A 17069-nucleotide genomic window follows, 5' to 3' on the forward strand; every position below is an offset into this window, starting at 1 on the left:
CATTGAGGGACTTCCCCTTTTTTGTTGACCCTCCACTTTACCAAGCATGATATTGTTCATTTTTTTGTTTTGTTTTTTCAACTATCTAGTCATTTCAAGGTCTAGATAGTTTCTTTCAAGGACTAGATAGTTTAAAAAAAAAAAGAAAGAAAAAGAGAAACCAAGAACAACAACAAAAATCTTTCTTATATGCCTTTCCTGATTTTTGTAAACAGATGTGTGGTTTCCCTCCTCAGAATTTCCAGAGTACCTACTTCATTTGCATTTCTTATTAGCTCCTTTGATTTATATTTGTTTGTGCCCAAGTCTCCTCTTCCCTGCTGGCTTGCCTGCTCCTTGAGGGCAAGACTCTTATCTTCTATAAGGTTACTTCTAAGTAGTACAGGAACTTCCAAAGTAAATGTTCACTACACCATGTGAGATAATTAATTATCTAATATATACATTTATATGTGAATACATAGCAACCACTAGAATAAAATATGTCTAGGTATATACTTTTCCTTTTCTGTATTTGTGATCAATCCACATGGTTCAATCTTTTCTAAAATCTACTTTTTTTTTTCCCCTAGCAGTCATCACAAAACTGGGATAAAAGGCTAAGTATTGGTTCGTCGCTCCCAAGTGGCTTTGCTAGTACAACAGATGAACTACCTCCAACTCGTCTCAAGGAAAGCCACATTTTGGAAGGACTAAGGAAGCTACAGAAGCAGAAAGTGTTATTTGAATCCCCTTCAGTGATATCCAAATGGGGTTATAAAGATTGCATGAACTCAAATGAAGGAATATATTCTCCAGGAATTAAGTGTAGCAGCCTTAATGAGTACCCCCTCTGCAAGCCAACTGATAGGAGGGGTCCCTGGAAGGAGCGTCACAAGGCATTTGTTTATGATACAGATTCCCATGATGATGCCGATGAAGACTCTTCCTCCTTGGCATTGCTCCGAGCACTTCCAAACCAGAGCTGCAGGTTGCATGGTAGTAAATTAACCCAGAGTGTTTCTGATAGTCTATTAGCCTGGGAGTTGAATGGAAAACACTTTTTTGAAGGCAGTGCTGCAGTTTATCCCAGGGAAAGTCCTGAGAAGCTGAGCAGTTGTGTCAACAACTATCCCTTGGAGGGGAAGCTGTGCCGAAGGGTTCAGGTGCCTCCATTACAGAGGGTGAGAGATCAGCACAGCCAGGGCTGCCTAGCTCTCAGCCTCCCACTCTCAGACACTGATGACAATGAGACTTTTGATGAGTTGCACATCGAGAGCAGTGATGAGAAAAGCACTTCAGATTTGTCTCTGACTGCTGATACTGATAAGTCCATGGAGAACCTGGACATCTTCCTTGGACTCAGAAAGTCTCAACTTGGGTCTCCGGATGAGAAGGAAAAGCAAGTACCCATCCACTTAGAGAATAGGCCAAAGACATTTAGTTTCATCAAGCAGCAAAGAGTGGTAAAAAGAACTTCCTCAGAAGAATGTATGACTGTAATATTTGATGCAGAAGATGGCGAGCCCATTGAATTCAGCTCTCATCAAGCTGGAGTTGTCACTGTGACTGCAAATGAAATTTCCATCAGCCAGGCCTCTTCTGGACCCACAGCTGAACACACTGAACTTTTACCTCAGGGAATTGCTCACTTGCAGCCAGGAGCTGATGCGAGAGACTATAGTTTCTTAAACAGATCTGAAGAGGAAACTGAGAAAAATATTCCAGAAGATAATATAGATAATATTCCCTTGGCACCCACAGAATCTTTCAGCACCAGGACAGTAACACCAAATAATTCTCAACAACAAAAGCTGACCAAACCAACACACAATATGTCATGCCACAGTAATTCTAAGTCTTCAGTATCCATAAGTTTCTATCAAAAGCAAAATCTGACAAAAATACCTGCCAGAGGGAAGTCTTCATCTCAGAAATCAAAAATAATGGAGCCTGGGGCCTCCACAGTAGTCTCCTCAGCTGACCCAGTGGCTCTTGAAAAATCATCAGCCTTCACTCCAGGGAAACTCTCACAGTTCAGGAAGACTGAGAGCCCAACACACGGCTTTGATTTATGGTCAGATTCACACATTCCGAAACACCTCACCCAACGTCCTCACAGCTCAAAAATGCCCAGCAGAAGGGATTGGGCCCAGTGTTCCAAAAGTCAGATTCCAGGGTCCAGGTTGTTGTCAAGGCCCCTCATTGAGTCTAGTGTCAATGGAGAATCCCCCACAAAGGGTGAACACTGTGACTCAGAGCCAGAAGCAGGGGTGAAGTCACCTCCACCCCCTCCAGGCAGGTCATTGTCACTACTGATCAGGCCCAGTTATGACTATTCATCACAACTTTCCTCTGCCAAGCCTGAAATCAGGGTCCCCAGTGAAACATCAAAGACAATATTCAAATCGCCCCCTCTGAAAGGATCTTCCATTCCTGTTAGTTCTTCTAATCAGGTCGTCACAGAAGTTCAGGGGAAGAAAACTTCTGTGGCCTTCCAAAAGCCTGTCTTTACAAACCCTCCTCCTTCATCAGACACAGTGATTCAAACTAGATGTCCTGGTCATCGCCTATCCAGCTCATTTGCAGTGATGGCTCCAGGACCTTTAAAAGTCTCTCTAAAGAAAGGTAACCCCAAAACTTCTCCTCACCATACACTTGGGACCACACAAACGGACACTAGGTTATGGACTCCTAAGAATTGTCCTTCAACCCATGAGCCACTGGAAACCTTGTCCTCCAAAAGTGAATCCCCAGCAAGAAAAGGACAATTGAATGATAGTGTCCCCACATCACCCAAGTCTCCCTTTTCAGGGGTAAATGAGTCACCACCCTCTCAGGTTAACAGTCCTTCATCATCGTCATCCTACAAAAGCCATAGTGCCATACATGGTTGTTCTAATGCTCATGAAAAAGGACTGAAAACTCGTCTCCCAGTGGGACTCAAAGTTCTCCTAAAGTCTCCCCAGTTGCTCAGGAAAAGTTCAACAGTGCCAGGGAAACATGAAAAAGACACTCTAAATGAAGCCTCTAAAAGTTCCGTGGCGAGTAAGTCTAGGCAAGAAGACAGGAATCCAACAAACAAACAACAGACCACAGAGAATGAAAAAAATGTGACTTCTCTGGGTTTACAATCAAAAGACAATTTAGCTGAAGGGCTTTCTCTGGAAACAGCACTGCCAGAGTCATTTGAAAACTGCATCCCTGCAGCTGATGGAAGAGATGAGATGGAAAACAAATCTGTGAAAAGACCCCTTTCCTCCAGCAAACCACACCTAAAACCAGCTCTAGGCATGAACGGAGCCAAAGCCCGCAGCCAGAGTTTCAGCACCCACCCAGGAGACAAGCCTTCCACTCCTCCTATGGAAGGGCCCTGCAAAGTCCGAACTCAGATCATCACCAACACTGCTGAGAGAGGCAACTCTCTTATCCGGCAGAACTCCTTTGTAGAGGGCTTGCCCAGCAAGCCACCTTTTGCTCCAGCCCCTGAGAGTCTTCCGAAGGGGTCTCCCTCCTCCAGGCAAGGCTCTCTGGGGAGCACAGGCAGCTCTAGCAGCCAGCATGGTAGCCCAAGCAAATTGCCTCTGAGGATCCCTCCAGAACCTGAAGGGCTCCTCACCCCAACTGGAACAGAAGACCAACAGGCCTACACCCAGGGAGGATGCGCCATTGTGGCTATGCCTGATGAATCAGGCAACAACCATCACAGGTGCCCGTCCACCCCAACAGACTACCCACGAATCCTGCAGAGCCCAGGAAAGACGCAGTGTCTGAGTAGTTTTGAAACAAGCAGGACAACACTGCAGCTAGAAACTTCTGGAAGGCATCCAGATGTCTCTACAACCAGGCGTGATGTAGTGAACCCAGAAGCCCCCCTCTCACCCACCATTGAAGAAAAGGTCATGTTGTGCATTCAGGAGAATGTGGAAAAGGGCCAAGTACAAACAAAGTCCACCTCTGTGGAAGCCAAGCAGAAGCCTGGGCCTTCTTTTGCCAGCTGGTTTGGTTTTCGGAGGAGTAGGCTTCCAGCTCTGAGTAGCAGGAAAATGGATATCTCCAAAACCAAAGTGGAAAAGAAAGATGCAAAAGGTTTGGTGTTTGGAAACAAACAGCTAAAATCAGAGAAAAAGAAAGAGAAAAAGAAGCCCGAACTACTACAGTGTGAGATGGAAAATGAGCTCAACAGAGAAACTGAGTCAGTGGATAGTCCAGATGGTAGTTTACAAAGCAAACAAAATCTGAAAACAACCCAAGACATTTACAACCAAATGAAATTTGAACCGAGAAATAGACCCAGCCCTGTTTCGTGTTCAACAAAAGATACTTTTATGACAGAACTTCTGAACAGGTAACTCATTTGAGAAGCGGCTGGTAATGTAGAGGGGACCCCTGCCCCCATTAAACAGAGTTAAATGCACATTAAAGAGCTCCTACATTAAATGCCAGGCAAGTATATTTTTCATATAAGGAGAAATGCAGAGTAGCAGTCTTTTATACATTAGCCAGAATTTAAACAGTGAAATAAAAGTTAGCAATAAAATAATAATTTAGTCCATGTTACTTTGTTAACCAAACCAATGATCTCTGAAATTAAAGAATGGAAAGTTTTATCAAGGTTGATAGAAATTCAACCTATACTAGGAACCATGAATGCATCCACATGGCATGAAATGGAAGAAAATTACACATACGTTTTAAACTATGTCGATCTTATTGATTGTACCAAGCAAATGTATACTTAGAAACTTTCCAGAGGTAATTACATTTCCTGCTGATATTAAGCCAAAAATGTATTTAGTCATCACTCTTCAGTAGTTTTTATTTTTTTCCCCCTCACAATCATAAACATAAAGTATTAGATTATCAAATCTAAGTTGATAGACTAGCTGAATTATCAAGTGAAAATTTGATGAAGGCAAATAAGAAACGCTTATCACTCAAAGGTCTGAGACAAAGAGATACATGGAGGTTACTGTAAACATTAAAGAATTGGGAAAAGTAGAGTGATTGAAGAAAAGCAATGTAATTTATCAGAGGAATCACTTTCTACCTGCAGAGTTGATAAGAAAGCAGCTCAACAGACAGAAAGTGGATCAAATAATGTTTCCTACAGGAGTGTGTTAAAGGGCAGTTCCCAGGGCTCCTGTGTTACTGGCAGCTCTGTCAGCACTCAACAAAATCACAAGAAAAACATCAAAACCAAAGGTGATATGGAAATACCAAAAGACTCCTTGGTAAGTGTTCTACCATCCTGATTATAATTGATATGTTATGAGATGGGCTGATTGGGTTCATTCTGTCCTTTGATAATTGAAATATGTGGGGAAAGAAAATGTCAAAGAGAAAGAAAGAACTAATGCCTGGTGAGAACCTCGGTATGCAGATGGCAGGTAGATTGGGAACGAGCATGACCCTCACCAGTAATACTCCTTTTCAGCTCTATTTTCAGAACTGTGGTGTAATCATAGTGCAGTGCAGGCAAATGATGCTACCACTGTCATATTAAAAGTATGTCCTTGTGCTGGAAACTTGATGATAATTTCCAACATTATCAACAACTAAAAAAGAATGACCATGATTATAAAAATAAGAGGTGAAACGATTTAAGAGAATATTGGCTGTTTTGATGCTCTGCCTTGAACATTCATTTTTATGCATGTTGTATATACCAATTCATCCTGTGCTAGACAGAAGGTGTTACAACTTAAAATTCTCTGGGAAACTTGGTTTCCTGTCATTTAGCCTTTTAATTATTAGGCCAGAACTTAAGAGGTGAATTTTCTTAAAAAAAAAAAAAAAAAAAAAAGTGGAGGGAGCATCTTTACAATCCCCCAGGGTATACTTGTTTCAAATAATATTTTTGTTTAAAATACCTTCAATTACACTTACTCTCCTTAAATAATTATTATACTTGAACAATTGATCTGGGGATGTTCATTTTTCCTTTTAGTGAGTTTTCAAACACTAAACCAAAAAGTCCTCTCCTTACAGAATTACTATATCCATTTCTTTTTGCACTCTAATAAAAGAGAGAATGAAATATAGTACATGTTACCATTTTCTGAGGGAAAACTTGAAATATGAGGTAATTGTACTTTTTTCTGGAAGGGTTAGAGAATATAGGATATTTTAAAAGCAATCATGACGGCCATTATTAATGACTAGATATTAATTATTACTTATAATTAGTTTCTGATGTTTAGGTTCCTTAGAATATCATGAACATCTTTAGTTTGAGACAAATACACATTTAAATGTTTTTTATTCAAATATATCTTGATCCAAAGAGCTATAAGGTCATTTTTCAAACCCCTTGAAATGATACACAGAATATGTTGTTTGCAAAAGTTTGTTGTGGTTTTGTTTCCCCCCATTTTTGCACCTGACTTCCTTGATATCATTCCCTCTTTGAAAATGTAGATGGCCCCTGCATTATAAAACCACAAATGATAAGCATATCTAAGGGTGCCCTTGTAGTGTCACTGAAAGGAAAGAGAGAGAACAGACGTGTGGAAATGTGCAATATGCCAGAAATTCAATCCAGCTGATCTCAAACCTTGATAGCCTGGCAGAGCCCCTTATCAGAGGCACTGAATTTAACTATGTCCCATTTAATATGGTTCTGACAGCTTAGGGTATATCTTTACTGTACAGAAGTATCAAAAAAAAAAAAGATCTTATGTTTTTTTGTACAATTTCATTTTTACTTTCTAAATACTTCCTAATGCTAAAGTAATTGGGAAAGCTTTCTCTCTCTCTTCTGTGCAGACTTTCACAGTCCAGTAATAAGGATTGCTGGGTCCTTCCAGAATATCTGCAAGAAACACTCATTATTTTCTGTGAAGTACAAAGATTTTCTAACCAACTCCAAATATATATAATCAATAGGGATATGCTAATTTTTCTAGTTAGCTGCATGAGGAAATTAGTCATGCTGGGAAGCTTTTCCTTACAGAGGAATATTATTAACCTGGATAGTTGACCGGCTGGTCATTTCTTTAAATGTAAAATGGAATGTTATTTTTGTTTCATCTCCATAATCATCAGTGTAGATTAGGCTGAAATTACTAATTTCAGACAGAATGCTGCAGTAGTCTCCTATGGGACTAGTATAAGCATAGCAGGGAAAACCTATTTACTATATGTTATCAGCCTATATATGAAGGAGATTAAATGGAAATAAGAAGCATTTTAATGTCATGGCACATTGATGTGGATACTCATGAACCTTTTAAAATTCAGAGTTTAAGGGTCTTTTCCCCAACTAGAGCTCAAGGTAAATCTGCTATCTGCTTATGGTAAATTATATTTTAAAGAAGTGCTCTCATAAATAATTACTATGTATGAAAATAATAGCTGCGTATGCATTACCAAAAACAAATCAAACTCACTGCTACCATTCTGACTCATAGTGAACCCATTGGGTTTCCAAGGCAATGAGTTTTTACAGAAGTAGATTGCCCCATCTTCCTTCCATGGAGTGGCTGGTGCGTTGGAACTGCCAACCTTCTGGTTAGTAGTCAAATGCCTTAGGGACTGCACCACCAGAGCTCCTTACATATGCATTACATATCATACTTTTTCCTGAATAAAACCATTGCTCAAAAACCTTATACCAGCATCCCTTACTGTATAAACGAAGACTATATTTTGTTATGAGGGTTTCAAGGCATTTTGATTATGTTAATCTATGGTAATAATCATAGAAAGATTACTTCCATACATATAACAAATGCTTGTATGTAGCAGACCACCACTAAATTCACTAATAACTGTGTATCCATTTCAGCATTGCTAGATATGTGTAAAAGTCTCATTAATGCTTTGCTTAATTAAAAATCTTTTTCTTTTCTTGGTGCCTTAATTAGAGGCTTATGTCCCCATGTATGCTATCATTTGCAGACCACTTAGCTCTAATTTTTGTATAATTTAGACAAGGACCATGCTACTTTGTACTTTTATTTAAATTACATAAAACCATCGTAAGAGGGGGGAAAGGCATTCCCTAGGAGGAATGCACCAGTATTAAGTAAATACGTCAGAAAGAGGTGCACTCTGCCTGCTATAAATTGTAAATCCTTCCTCACTATAGAGTTAGAGAATTTTCTGAAATGAGAAGTCTCAAATGAAGACTCTCTAGGCTCCTATTTGACTATCCCTGGACAAGACAAAATTGTTAACAAAATTAATGAGACCATATACCTTTATTATGCACTGGAAAGAGATGGCCATTTTAATACGGACATTTTAATTTAAATTATGGATACACTCTTCACCCAGTGTTACATAGTCTGAAAAAAAAAATCACATTTGTGAATTAAAAAGCATCAAAAACTATCTCATTAAAATGGTTCTGTGGTGATGAAATAGCATAAAATAGTACAATAATTACATAAATTGTTATCATCTTATTAAGTTCTGCAAAATGTTATAATTTCAACTCCCTTAATTGAATGGTACTGTTCTAAATGCTCTGGTGGAGAGTGGTTAAAGCATTCAGCTGCTAACCGAAAGCTGAGCAATTTGAACCCACCAGTGGTTCTGAGGGAGAAAGATGAGGCAGTCCTCTTCTGTAAAGATTAAACAGTCTTGGAAACCTTATAAGACAGTTCTACTCTGCCCTAAAGGGTCACTGTGGGTCAGAATCGACTAGATGGCCATAGGTTTGGTTTGAATTTTTTAGCTCTAAATGCTGTTTTGATGCTAATAAGGACTGTACATATTTTGTCATCTTGTTGCAAAGATTTCTAAATGACTTTTTTTTCCCCCATCCAAGGGAAAATCTTAGGTTCATTTCATTCTTTTCCTTTTAAATGAGCTTTGACATTAAAATGGTGCTCTCATGGGGAGCTCTTATTTGTAGGATTATTCAAAGAAGAAAAAGGTACAGAATTGTGAATGAAGAGTGTCAAAATAGGGGTTACTAGAATACTCTGAGTGCAGTGACATTTGATGGTTACCTGTTATAGACTGCTTTGATGTAGTTTTTGACTGAAACTACAGAGCTCTAAAACATAGACATTACTTAAAGAGGCACCATTACAGGACACCCAAAGTACTAACAAATGTGAACATACAAACAAACAAAAACCAGCCCATAGTGATTGCTTGTTAGTCAGGACCTGCTACTTCTTACTAAATATGACATGACTGATATAGATATGTACCTATTCCTGGTAGAGCAATGGTTGAGAAAACTGTAAATTTTTGACCACCATACTTTTCTGAGCCAAACACTGACCAGACTTTTCCTTCATTTTGTGACCACTCTCATTTCTTTGCAGTGTTTCACCATGCGTAAATTGCCCCACATCTGTCTTCTATCTTTGGCAAATTGTTAATCTTAGCTGGCAGCTCCTTACCACCCAAGAAGGTTCCTACAACCTCCCACAAACACCCAGCCACTGTGTGATCAAGAACGGAAATTAATTTTCATTTTTCCTATGAAAAATATAATTTGCAAGGGGAATCTGCTGCCAAAATAAATTATGCCCCTCATTTCCGTAGGCAAATGAATTGTTTTTAATTACTCACTACTTTGCATTGAAATCTGTTTATATGCATAATTAGAGCTAGCAGTTATGTCATTCTAAGACACTCCTCATTTTCCATTCCTTTGTGTCCTCTTCATCCATTCCTTTCAAGATCAAAATCTCCCCCTCTTAGATCATCTACCTCTGGTAGCCCAGGAGAGTTGGAAGAGCTAGGGGCTTTGTCTGCAAACACTATTCCTCTGATCAGAAGCCATATTTAGTATTTGATGTTAAGTACCCTTGAAAGTATCAGATAAGGAGCTGATGGGCAAGACTGTACAATTTTTTTTTTTTTCTTAAATATGATACTAGGAGAAAGATGATGGTGAAGTTTCATAGAAGAGTTAGAGAGCAAGTACAGAAGAAAGGATTATTACTAAAAAATGAAAATAAAAACCCTGAAAACTTTTGCTCTTCTTAAATAAAAATAGAATTTATGTATGCTTGGAAAATTGCCAACATATATGCTTGCCAGACACTAAGAAGGATCTAGCAGTTCTGGGGAAGGTCTGGAAAAGATAGCTGTAGTAATATGGGACACTCTAACAAATGAAATTATAGGAAGGAGTAAGAGTCAGGAGTCCCCACTCTAAAACTGAGATCCTATGTGACCTTGAGCAGATCACTACCCCATCTGAGCCTCTCTTTCATTATCTGTAAGATGAGAAGATTCTTCTAATTATTTGATTCTTCAGTTTAGAATTTCACAGGCCAATGGTGATGATGATTCACACATATCCCAGCAGCTTAGCAGGGCACCTCTTCAAGTTTAAAATGGGTAAATTTAGAACAACCCAAAGGAAATGTTATTTTGCATAACAGGTGGGGGAAAAAAAAAAAAAAACATAGACCATATTGCCTTAAGATCTGGCATAAGCTGAATTTATTTATAGATTTCTTTGATGTTTCTATAAATGAGGATAGATAGTTCCCAATGGATTATTAATGGAAATTAAGGTGTTTAGAGGATATTTTCCTATCTCTTCCTCAGTGTCTTTTAGTTGCCTTATCTTAAACAGGTCACTTAGCTAGTTGAACCCTGAAGGCAAAAAAGTAGCACTGTAAAAAGGGGGGACTAGGTTTGCTGGTCTGATAGAACCTGGTAGAACCACTGAGACTATGGTCCCTAGCTGCCCTTCAGGTCTGGAATTGAACCCACACTTGTGGCTTCCAGCCAAACAAAAGACAGGCATATGAGTTGAGCATTTACCTGAGGTAGATACTCCTTGGAGAGAACAATCATGGGAGAAAGAAGGGCTGTTTATGCACAGTGAGACAGCTCAGGGGGCAGGAGTGCATGGAGGGATGGACACAGGGAAGAGGTAACTGTCAGGGGGTAGTGGGAGGAGAGTAAATTGTAGTCAGTGTCATGAGAGAAAGTGTGTGTGAACTGCTGTATGGAAAGTGAATTTGCTCTGTAAATTTTCAGCCAAATCACAATCAATCAGTCAATCAGAAGTAGCACTATAGCCTTGCTCATGCTCACAGTGCTTCTCTCTCCACCATCCATAAGTGTGTACTGCTAGAATCAGAGTTAGTTGATGATGACTTCTACCCCCATTGCTTAGCTTTCATCCTGTGGAGGTCCTATTAAACAGGGAAAAGCCCACACAGAGACAGCTAATAAGGAAAGAAAATGATGAAACCTAGCCTCCAGATAATCAATCCTTAACAATCTCTCTTGTGAGGGTTGAGGTAGCCAGTTCCATGCCCTCTTGAGTTTTCCATCTTCTAGTTATTGACATGGTACAGATTAAGCACCAGTTATACTCCATTACTGGAACCTAAGTCATAAAATGTAAACAGATGGTCATATTGCATTAAATATGAAAAATAAGAGGTAAAGAGTAGAAAGCTAAATCTAGCTCAAGGTCAGTATGCAACTGTATGGCTTTCTACATTGCAAGTATAAAATAATATAAAATAATGCTTTCTTAGCATTCAACCCAAGCACATGAGCAAATCCACTGACGCCTTCTGATTGTTTGTGCCTACACAGAACCCCCCCCCCCCGGGATTACACAGTGCACATTATTATCATCAGCTGCCCACAGGACTGGCTGGAATATATTTTAAAATAGCTATTCAAGGGCATTCTGACAATGACCACAGCTGTCTTGATATTGAAGCCAAGTCTTCAAAGGCATAATAGAATGGATGTTTGAGAATAACAGAGTTCCCCCTAATTAATACATTTCTGGAGACAGGTATCCTGTATTTTGATCCTGGCTTTACCACTTGCTCTGTTTCCTCAGGGCATTCATCTCTAAAATGGAGATGACAATGGCACCTACCTCATAGGGTTATTGTGAGGATGATAAGATCATTCGAGTAATAAACTACAATAGTGCCTGCCCCTATATTTAAGCATTGGCTGTTTTTATTATTACTGGTGTTGATGTTGTTACTACTACTACTGCTGCTGGATTCAGAAATAAGAGACCTAGGTTTTAGTGCCAGCTGCACCACTTCCTCTATGTGTGTTCACCTTAAGAAAACTTGCTAGACATCAGAATTGTCATCTGTAAAATACCTCGAGATGTGATTAGATTTTCTCTAGAGTGGCATTTGATGCTATATGATCAAACACTAGGATATTTGAGCTGAAATATAAAGGAATGCTTTGACTTGAAAAATCTAGATAGTTAAGTGCTCTAGTTCAGTGAGAACATGTCACTATTACCACATGTTTTATTCTGGAAAGAACAAAAAGAATCATTTTATTAGAGCTATATTCCAGGAAAAGGGTCAAGAGACCTAAATATATTTCTTTATTCTTATTAAAATAAGTTGTGGAAGAAGTCATTGACTCTGGAGGAATTATACTTCCTTAACTTTAATTTTTTCTAACAGCCATGTGCTACTGACTTTATTAGGTGTTAAAAACCAAAGCTGTTATCTCCAAAATCTTGGGTAGAATTAAGGTACCCTGTAAATCCTCACTTTCAGAGCTGGCATTATGTTTCTGAAAATAGGCCGTTCTAATTAAAACTTGTAATAAAGCCAAGTGATAGACAGGGGAAGTAGAATGAAAACACACACAAACACACACATATTTGTTATAGAATGCACCATTATTCAAGATTGAAAAGGTCTATTTAATATAATAAATGAGAACTTTGAGTGGTTTTTTTGTTGCTGCAGGTAAAAGAAGCAGATGAAAACCTGCAAGAGGATGAAGAAGATACAATTGCAGATTCCACATTTCAGAGTCACATCATAGGTAAAAATGCTTGTCATGATACATCTTTAACTGTGAAACATTTTGTACATGCCACTTTCTTGCAGATACGGTATGTTCCTAAAAACCAGGTCATCATATGCCTCCCCTTATAGGAGACTGAGTCTTAATTGTTCATACATGGTTATTACTTATATCTTCATTGTCAGTGAAAGCTTCCATAAAATAAGTGAGTCAAAGCAGCCTATAGAAAACAAAAGTGTTTTTCAGGTAACACCAAATGCAAAAGAATGAAATGAAAATTGATGAGAAGTGAAAACATCATTATCAAATAAAAGTGATATTTGAATATAAATAATTTATCTCTAAGAAGGATATCAACTTTGAATCAATCTAATTTCAGTAATTATCTATAGACATATCTGTTATAAAACTTATTGGTTAGAAACATGAGGTTATAACTCCCCTAAATTAATTTTTTCAAGTGATTATGTGTTAAGCATTGAACCAAATAGATTAAGTAAACATAACTTGCCATAGTCTTCAGTTCACATTTCTCATCATTTCTGTTAGAACCCTGATTATAGATTAGTAGTTCTGTCTCTGAAATAAGTTTGGCTTGTCAGCTATATCTTAAAATTGTACATAACCCCAGACTGAAGGAATTTGATTTCCCAATGCAAAGAGGCTGCCTTTACGTTCTTAACAATTGGGAGGTAACCAGTGATAGAAGAGCTGTCTGAGACTATGATCCTTGTCAGGAGATAGAAGAGCTGATAACTTTAACAGCTCTCGGCCACCTTGGACATTTGCAGAATTAGTTGTTCCCCAGGCTGTAAAAATAGCTGTGAATGTGCACATTATAATAATTTAACTCTACACAAGATGCCAAGGTATGGTGGAATCATTTCTCCAGATCACATTTGGGTATGGTAGATAGTATTGAACATTGTGTTCCAGGACATGATAACCCTCACAGATTTCTGGTTTCTGGCATAATTGGTGTCCACTGATCCCATCTTTTCACTAGAGTATCTTTAGCTGCCACTGTTCACCATCCCACTGCTCTTAGCACCATGTTGGTGCACTTGCTGCCGATTTTCTGGTGTACCCAGTAGTCTGAAAACTATCATTTACTGTTTATCTCAGAGAATTGTTGTACCCCACAGTTTAATGAGACTGACACATCATTATTATTCTTTACATTTGTAATTGGGAATACAAAAGTCTTACCAAGCAGGGAAATAAGTTTAGTCTGCATAACATTATTATTCCAAAGAGGCATCCTTTATTAAAGTTGTCAATGTAAAATGTTTAAATTGGTATCAGTTCTGTGTAGTTAGCTCATATGCAAGTTAAATATTACTTAACAGGCTTCAGATATGACATGATGTAAACTCTGCTGAGTCATCATTTTTCCATATTGACATGTTCTTGGGCCTGTAAAATAACATAAAACTAGAGGCTGAATATTTTTCAAGAATATACAGAAATCAGAGAGTTTATAGATAGACTGGCTTAGGTCTCTACTTTCCAGTATCGTAGTTATTAGCCACATTTTGCTCTCTTGTTATTGTTGTTATGTGCCATCGAGTCAGACCCAACTTATAGCGACCCCTCCTTGGGATTCCGAGGCAGTATCACTACAGAAGTAGATTGCCCAACCTTCCTTCCGAGGAGTGGCTGGTGGGTTTGAACCGCCAGCCTTCTGGTTAGCAGGCAAGTGTCTTAGCCACTATGCTACCAGAGCTCCCACCATTTGGCTATGTTGTTGTTGTTGTTGTTATGTGCCGTCGAGTCGGCCCCGACTCATAGCGACCCCTCCTTGGGTTTCCGAGGCAGTATCACTACGGAAGTAGGATTGCCCAACCTTCCTTCCGAGGAGTGGCTGGTGGGTTTGAACCGCCAGCCTTCTGGTTAGCAGGCAAGTGTCTTAGCCACTATGCTACCAGAGCTCCCACATTTGGCTATAGAAATTGAAATTGAATTAAATTAAATACAATTAAAAACTCAGTTCCTCAGTCATACTAGCCACATTTCAAGTGCTCAGTGGATACATATTCTATGTGAACATTTCCACAGTTACAGAAAGTTCTGTTGAACAGTGTTTCTTTAGATTGCTGCCACTTTGCACTGTCAAATCAATTCCAACTCAAAGCAACTGCATGTGACAGAGTAAAACATCCCCCATAGGTTTCCCAGGCTGTAATCTGTATGGGAGCAGATTGCCAGGTGTTTTCTCCCAAGGAGCCACTGGTGGGTTCAAACCATCAACCTTTCAGTTAGCAGTTGAATGCTTAACCATTGTGCCACCAAGGATCCTTTTGGATTACTCTAATGGGAGTAAATTTGGACTGTGTTTTTTGAAAGGAGGGATGACTTTGTCTTTAGATAAACGTAATTTGTCTGTTGAAAACTGGTGGGGAACTATACCAATAAATTACTACTGACTGCAAGTAACAAAACAGAAAAAACTGCCTAACTATGACAAAAGTAATAAGGTCATTTAATCATCTTACATAATTAAAAGGCTGGAGGAAGCAAACATGAAAGAGATCTAGTATTTCAATAATGTTATCCAAACCTTGGCTTATATCATCTGTCTGCTCAGCCATATTATTACCATATTGGCTTCTTAACTCTAGTTTGTTGCCTCTGATTGCAAATGATTGTTGTCATCTTGGGCATCCCTCCCCATTGAAGTAAAAAGTATAAAGAAGAGAAAAAGTCTTCAAAAATACCCCATAGACTCCACATTACATGGCATTGTTGAGTACTGGAGCATATGGCCAATCACAACTGGGAAAATATGTTACTTTTCAGCCTCTATCTCATGACATAAGGAAGCCCTGGTGGTACAGTGGTTAAGTGTTCAGCTACTAACCACAGGTCAGTAGTTCAAACCTCCCAGCCACTCCATAGGAGAAAGATGTGGCAGTCTGATCATAGCCTTGGAAACCTTATTGAGCAGTTTTGCTCTGATGGGACAGTCTACTTCTGTAGTGATACTGCCTTGGAAACCCAAGGAGGAGTCACTATGAGTCGGGTCCAACTCGATGGACATAACAACAACAACAACAACATAGGGTCATTACGATAAGAATCAACTCAACAGCAATAGGTTTTTTGGTATCATGAGACGTAGCAGGAAGAAGGAAGTTGGGCACGTTTTCTGGGTTAGCCAATCAACCAGATCACCACAGACCCTTAGAAAATTTCATCCAAGTCAGCCTACTGGTTCTGAGCAAGAGTGAGACTCAACTGAGTTAAGTGGTATTTATTTTTATTCCACAAGAATACTGCAATTACTTTTGAGACTCTGATAGCATCAGTTTTCTTCATTTTTTCTATACTAAGTGTTATCTCATATTCTCACTGTACTTTATAACCATAGAATATTTCCAAAAAATAACAACTGAGCAAATTTAAATATATTCTTCTAGCCAAGAATCAGCTAATATCTTTGACAGGAAAGAATAATCAGGAAATTTGTGAATCTGAATGTTTGCATTTCTGTGGTTGAGGGCAATCATGTTGGTTTAATTAAAATGTTATGAGTTCATTACAAGATAAGGAATTGTTAACTCAACTTGCTCTATATTGAAACTCAATCTTCATGAATTAAGTAAAATAACTCAACTGGATTTTTTTTCTTTAAAACTGCCCTAATTCAAGGGAGCAATTAGACCAAAGGACTAATGGTTTACGTGAACCATAGCCTACACTCTGAGAACAGAAGAGCTAGATGGTGTCCAGGTACTACTACCAACCACTCTGAGTGGAATTATAACAGAGGTTCCTAGAAAGAGCAGGAGAAAAATGTAGGAAAAAACCTCCAATTCACAGAAAAGACTAGACTTCCTGGTCTGACAGAGACTGGAGGAACCCCTGGACAATGGCCCTAAGACACACTTCTGACCTGGAACTGAAGACATTCTTGGAGACCACCTTTCAACTAATCAATAGGCAGGCCCATAAAATAAACAACAACACCCATGAAGAATGTGTTCCTTAGGAAGCCCAATTATACAAAAGCAAATGAACATTTGCCCAGAAGCAAAAATGAGAAAGAGGAAGGGTAGAAAATCCAAACAAAAGGAAACAAAGAACCCAGGGCAGAAGTGAGAAGAGTGCTGACATATTGTTGAGAATGCAGCCAATGTCATGGAAGACTTTATGTACTAACTATCAAATGGGAAACTTATTTGCTATGTAAACTTTCACCTAAAACACAATAAAAAAAATAAAATAAAAATAAAAAAACTCTAGGGATCACAATGGTCTGTTCCTGTGGTGCATGGGGTCACCAGGAATCTGGAGCCGTGAAACCATTGTTATTGTTGTTATGTGCCATCAAGTCAGACCTGACTCATAGC

At 38.8% G+C, this 17069-nt stretch overlaps 1 protein-coding gene across 1 annotated transcript in view; it reads left to right on the forward strand.

The window, feature by feature from the left end:
- NCKAP5 (NCK associated protein 5) overlaps positions 1-17069 on the forward strand; it is a 988332-nt gene that overhangs the window by 910031 nt on the left and 61232 nt on the right. The window contains exons 12-14 of the mRNA XM_007938042.2: positions 573-4327; positions 5036-5213; positions 12657-12735. Coding sequence (XP_007936233.2) covers positions 573-4327; positions 5036-5213; positions 12657-12735 — 4012 coding nt within the window. The remainder of the gene's footprint in view (positions 1-572; positions 4328-5035; positions 5214-12656; positions 12736-17069) is intronic.

The sequence above is a fragment of the Orycteropus afer genome, unplaced genomic scaffold, assembly GCF_000298275.1.
Source record: "Orycteropus afer afer isolate SDZICR_OR568_19922 unplaced genomic scaffold, OryAfe1.0 scaffold00004, whole genome shotgun sequence".
Classification (NCBI taxonomy): domain Eukaryota; kingdom Metazoa; phylum Chordata; class Mammalia; order Tubulidentata; family Orycteropodidae; genus Orycteropus; species Orycteropus afer.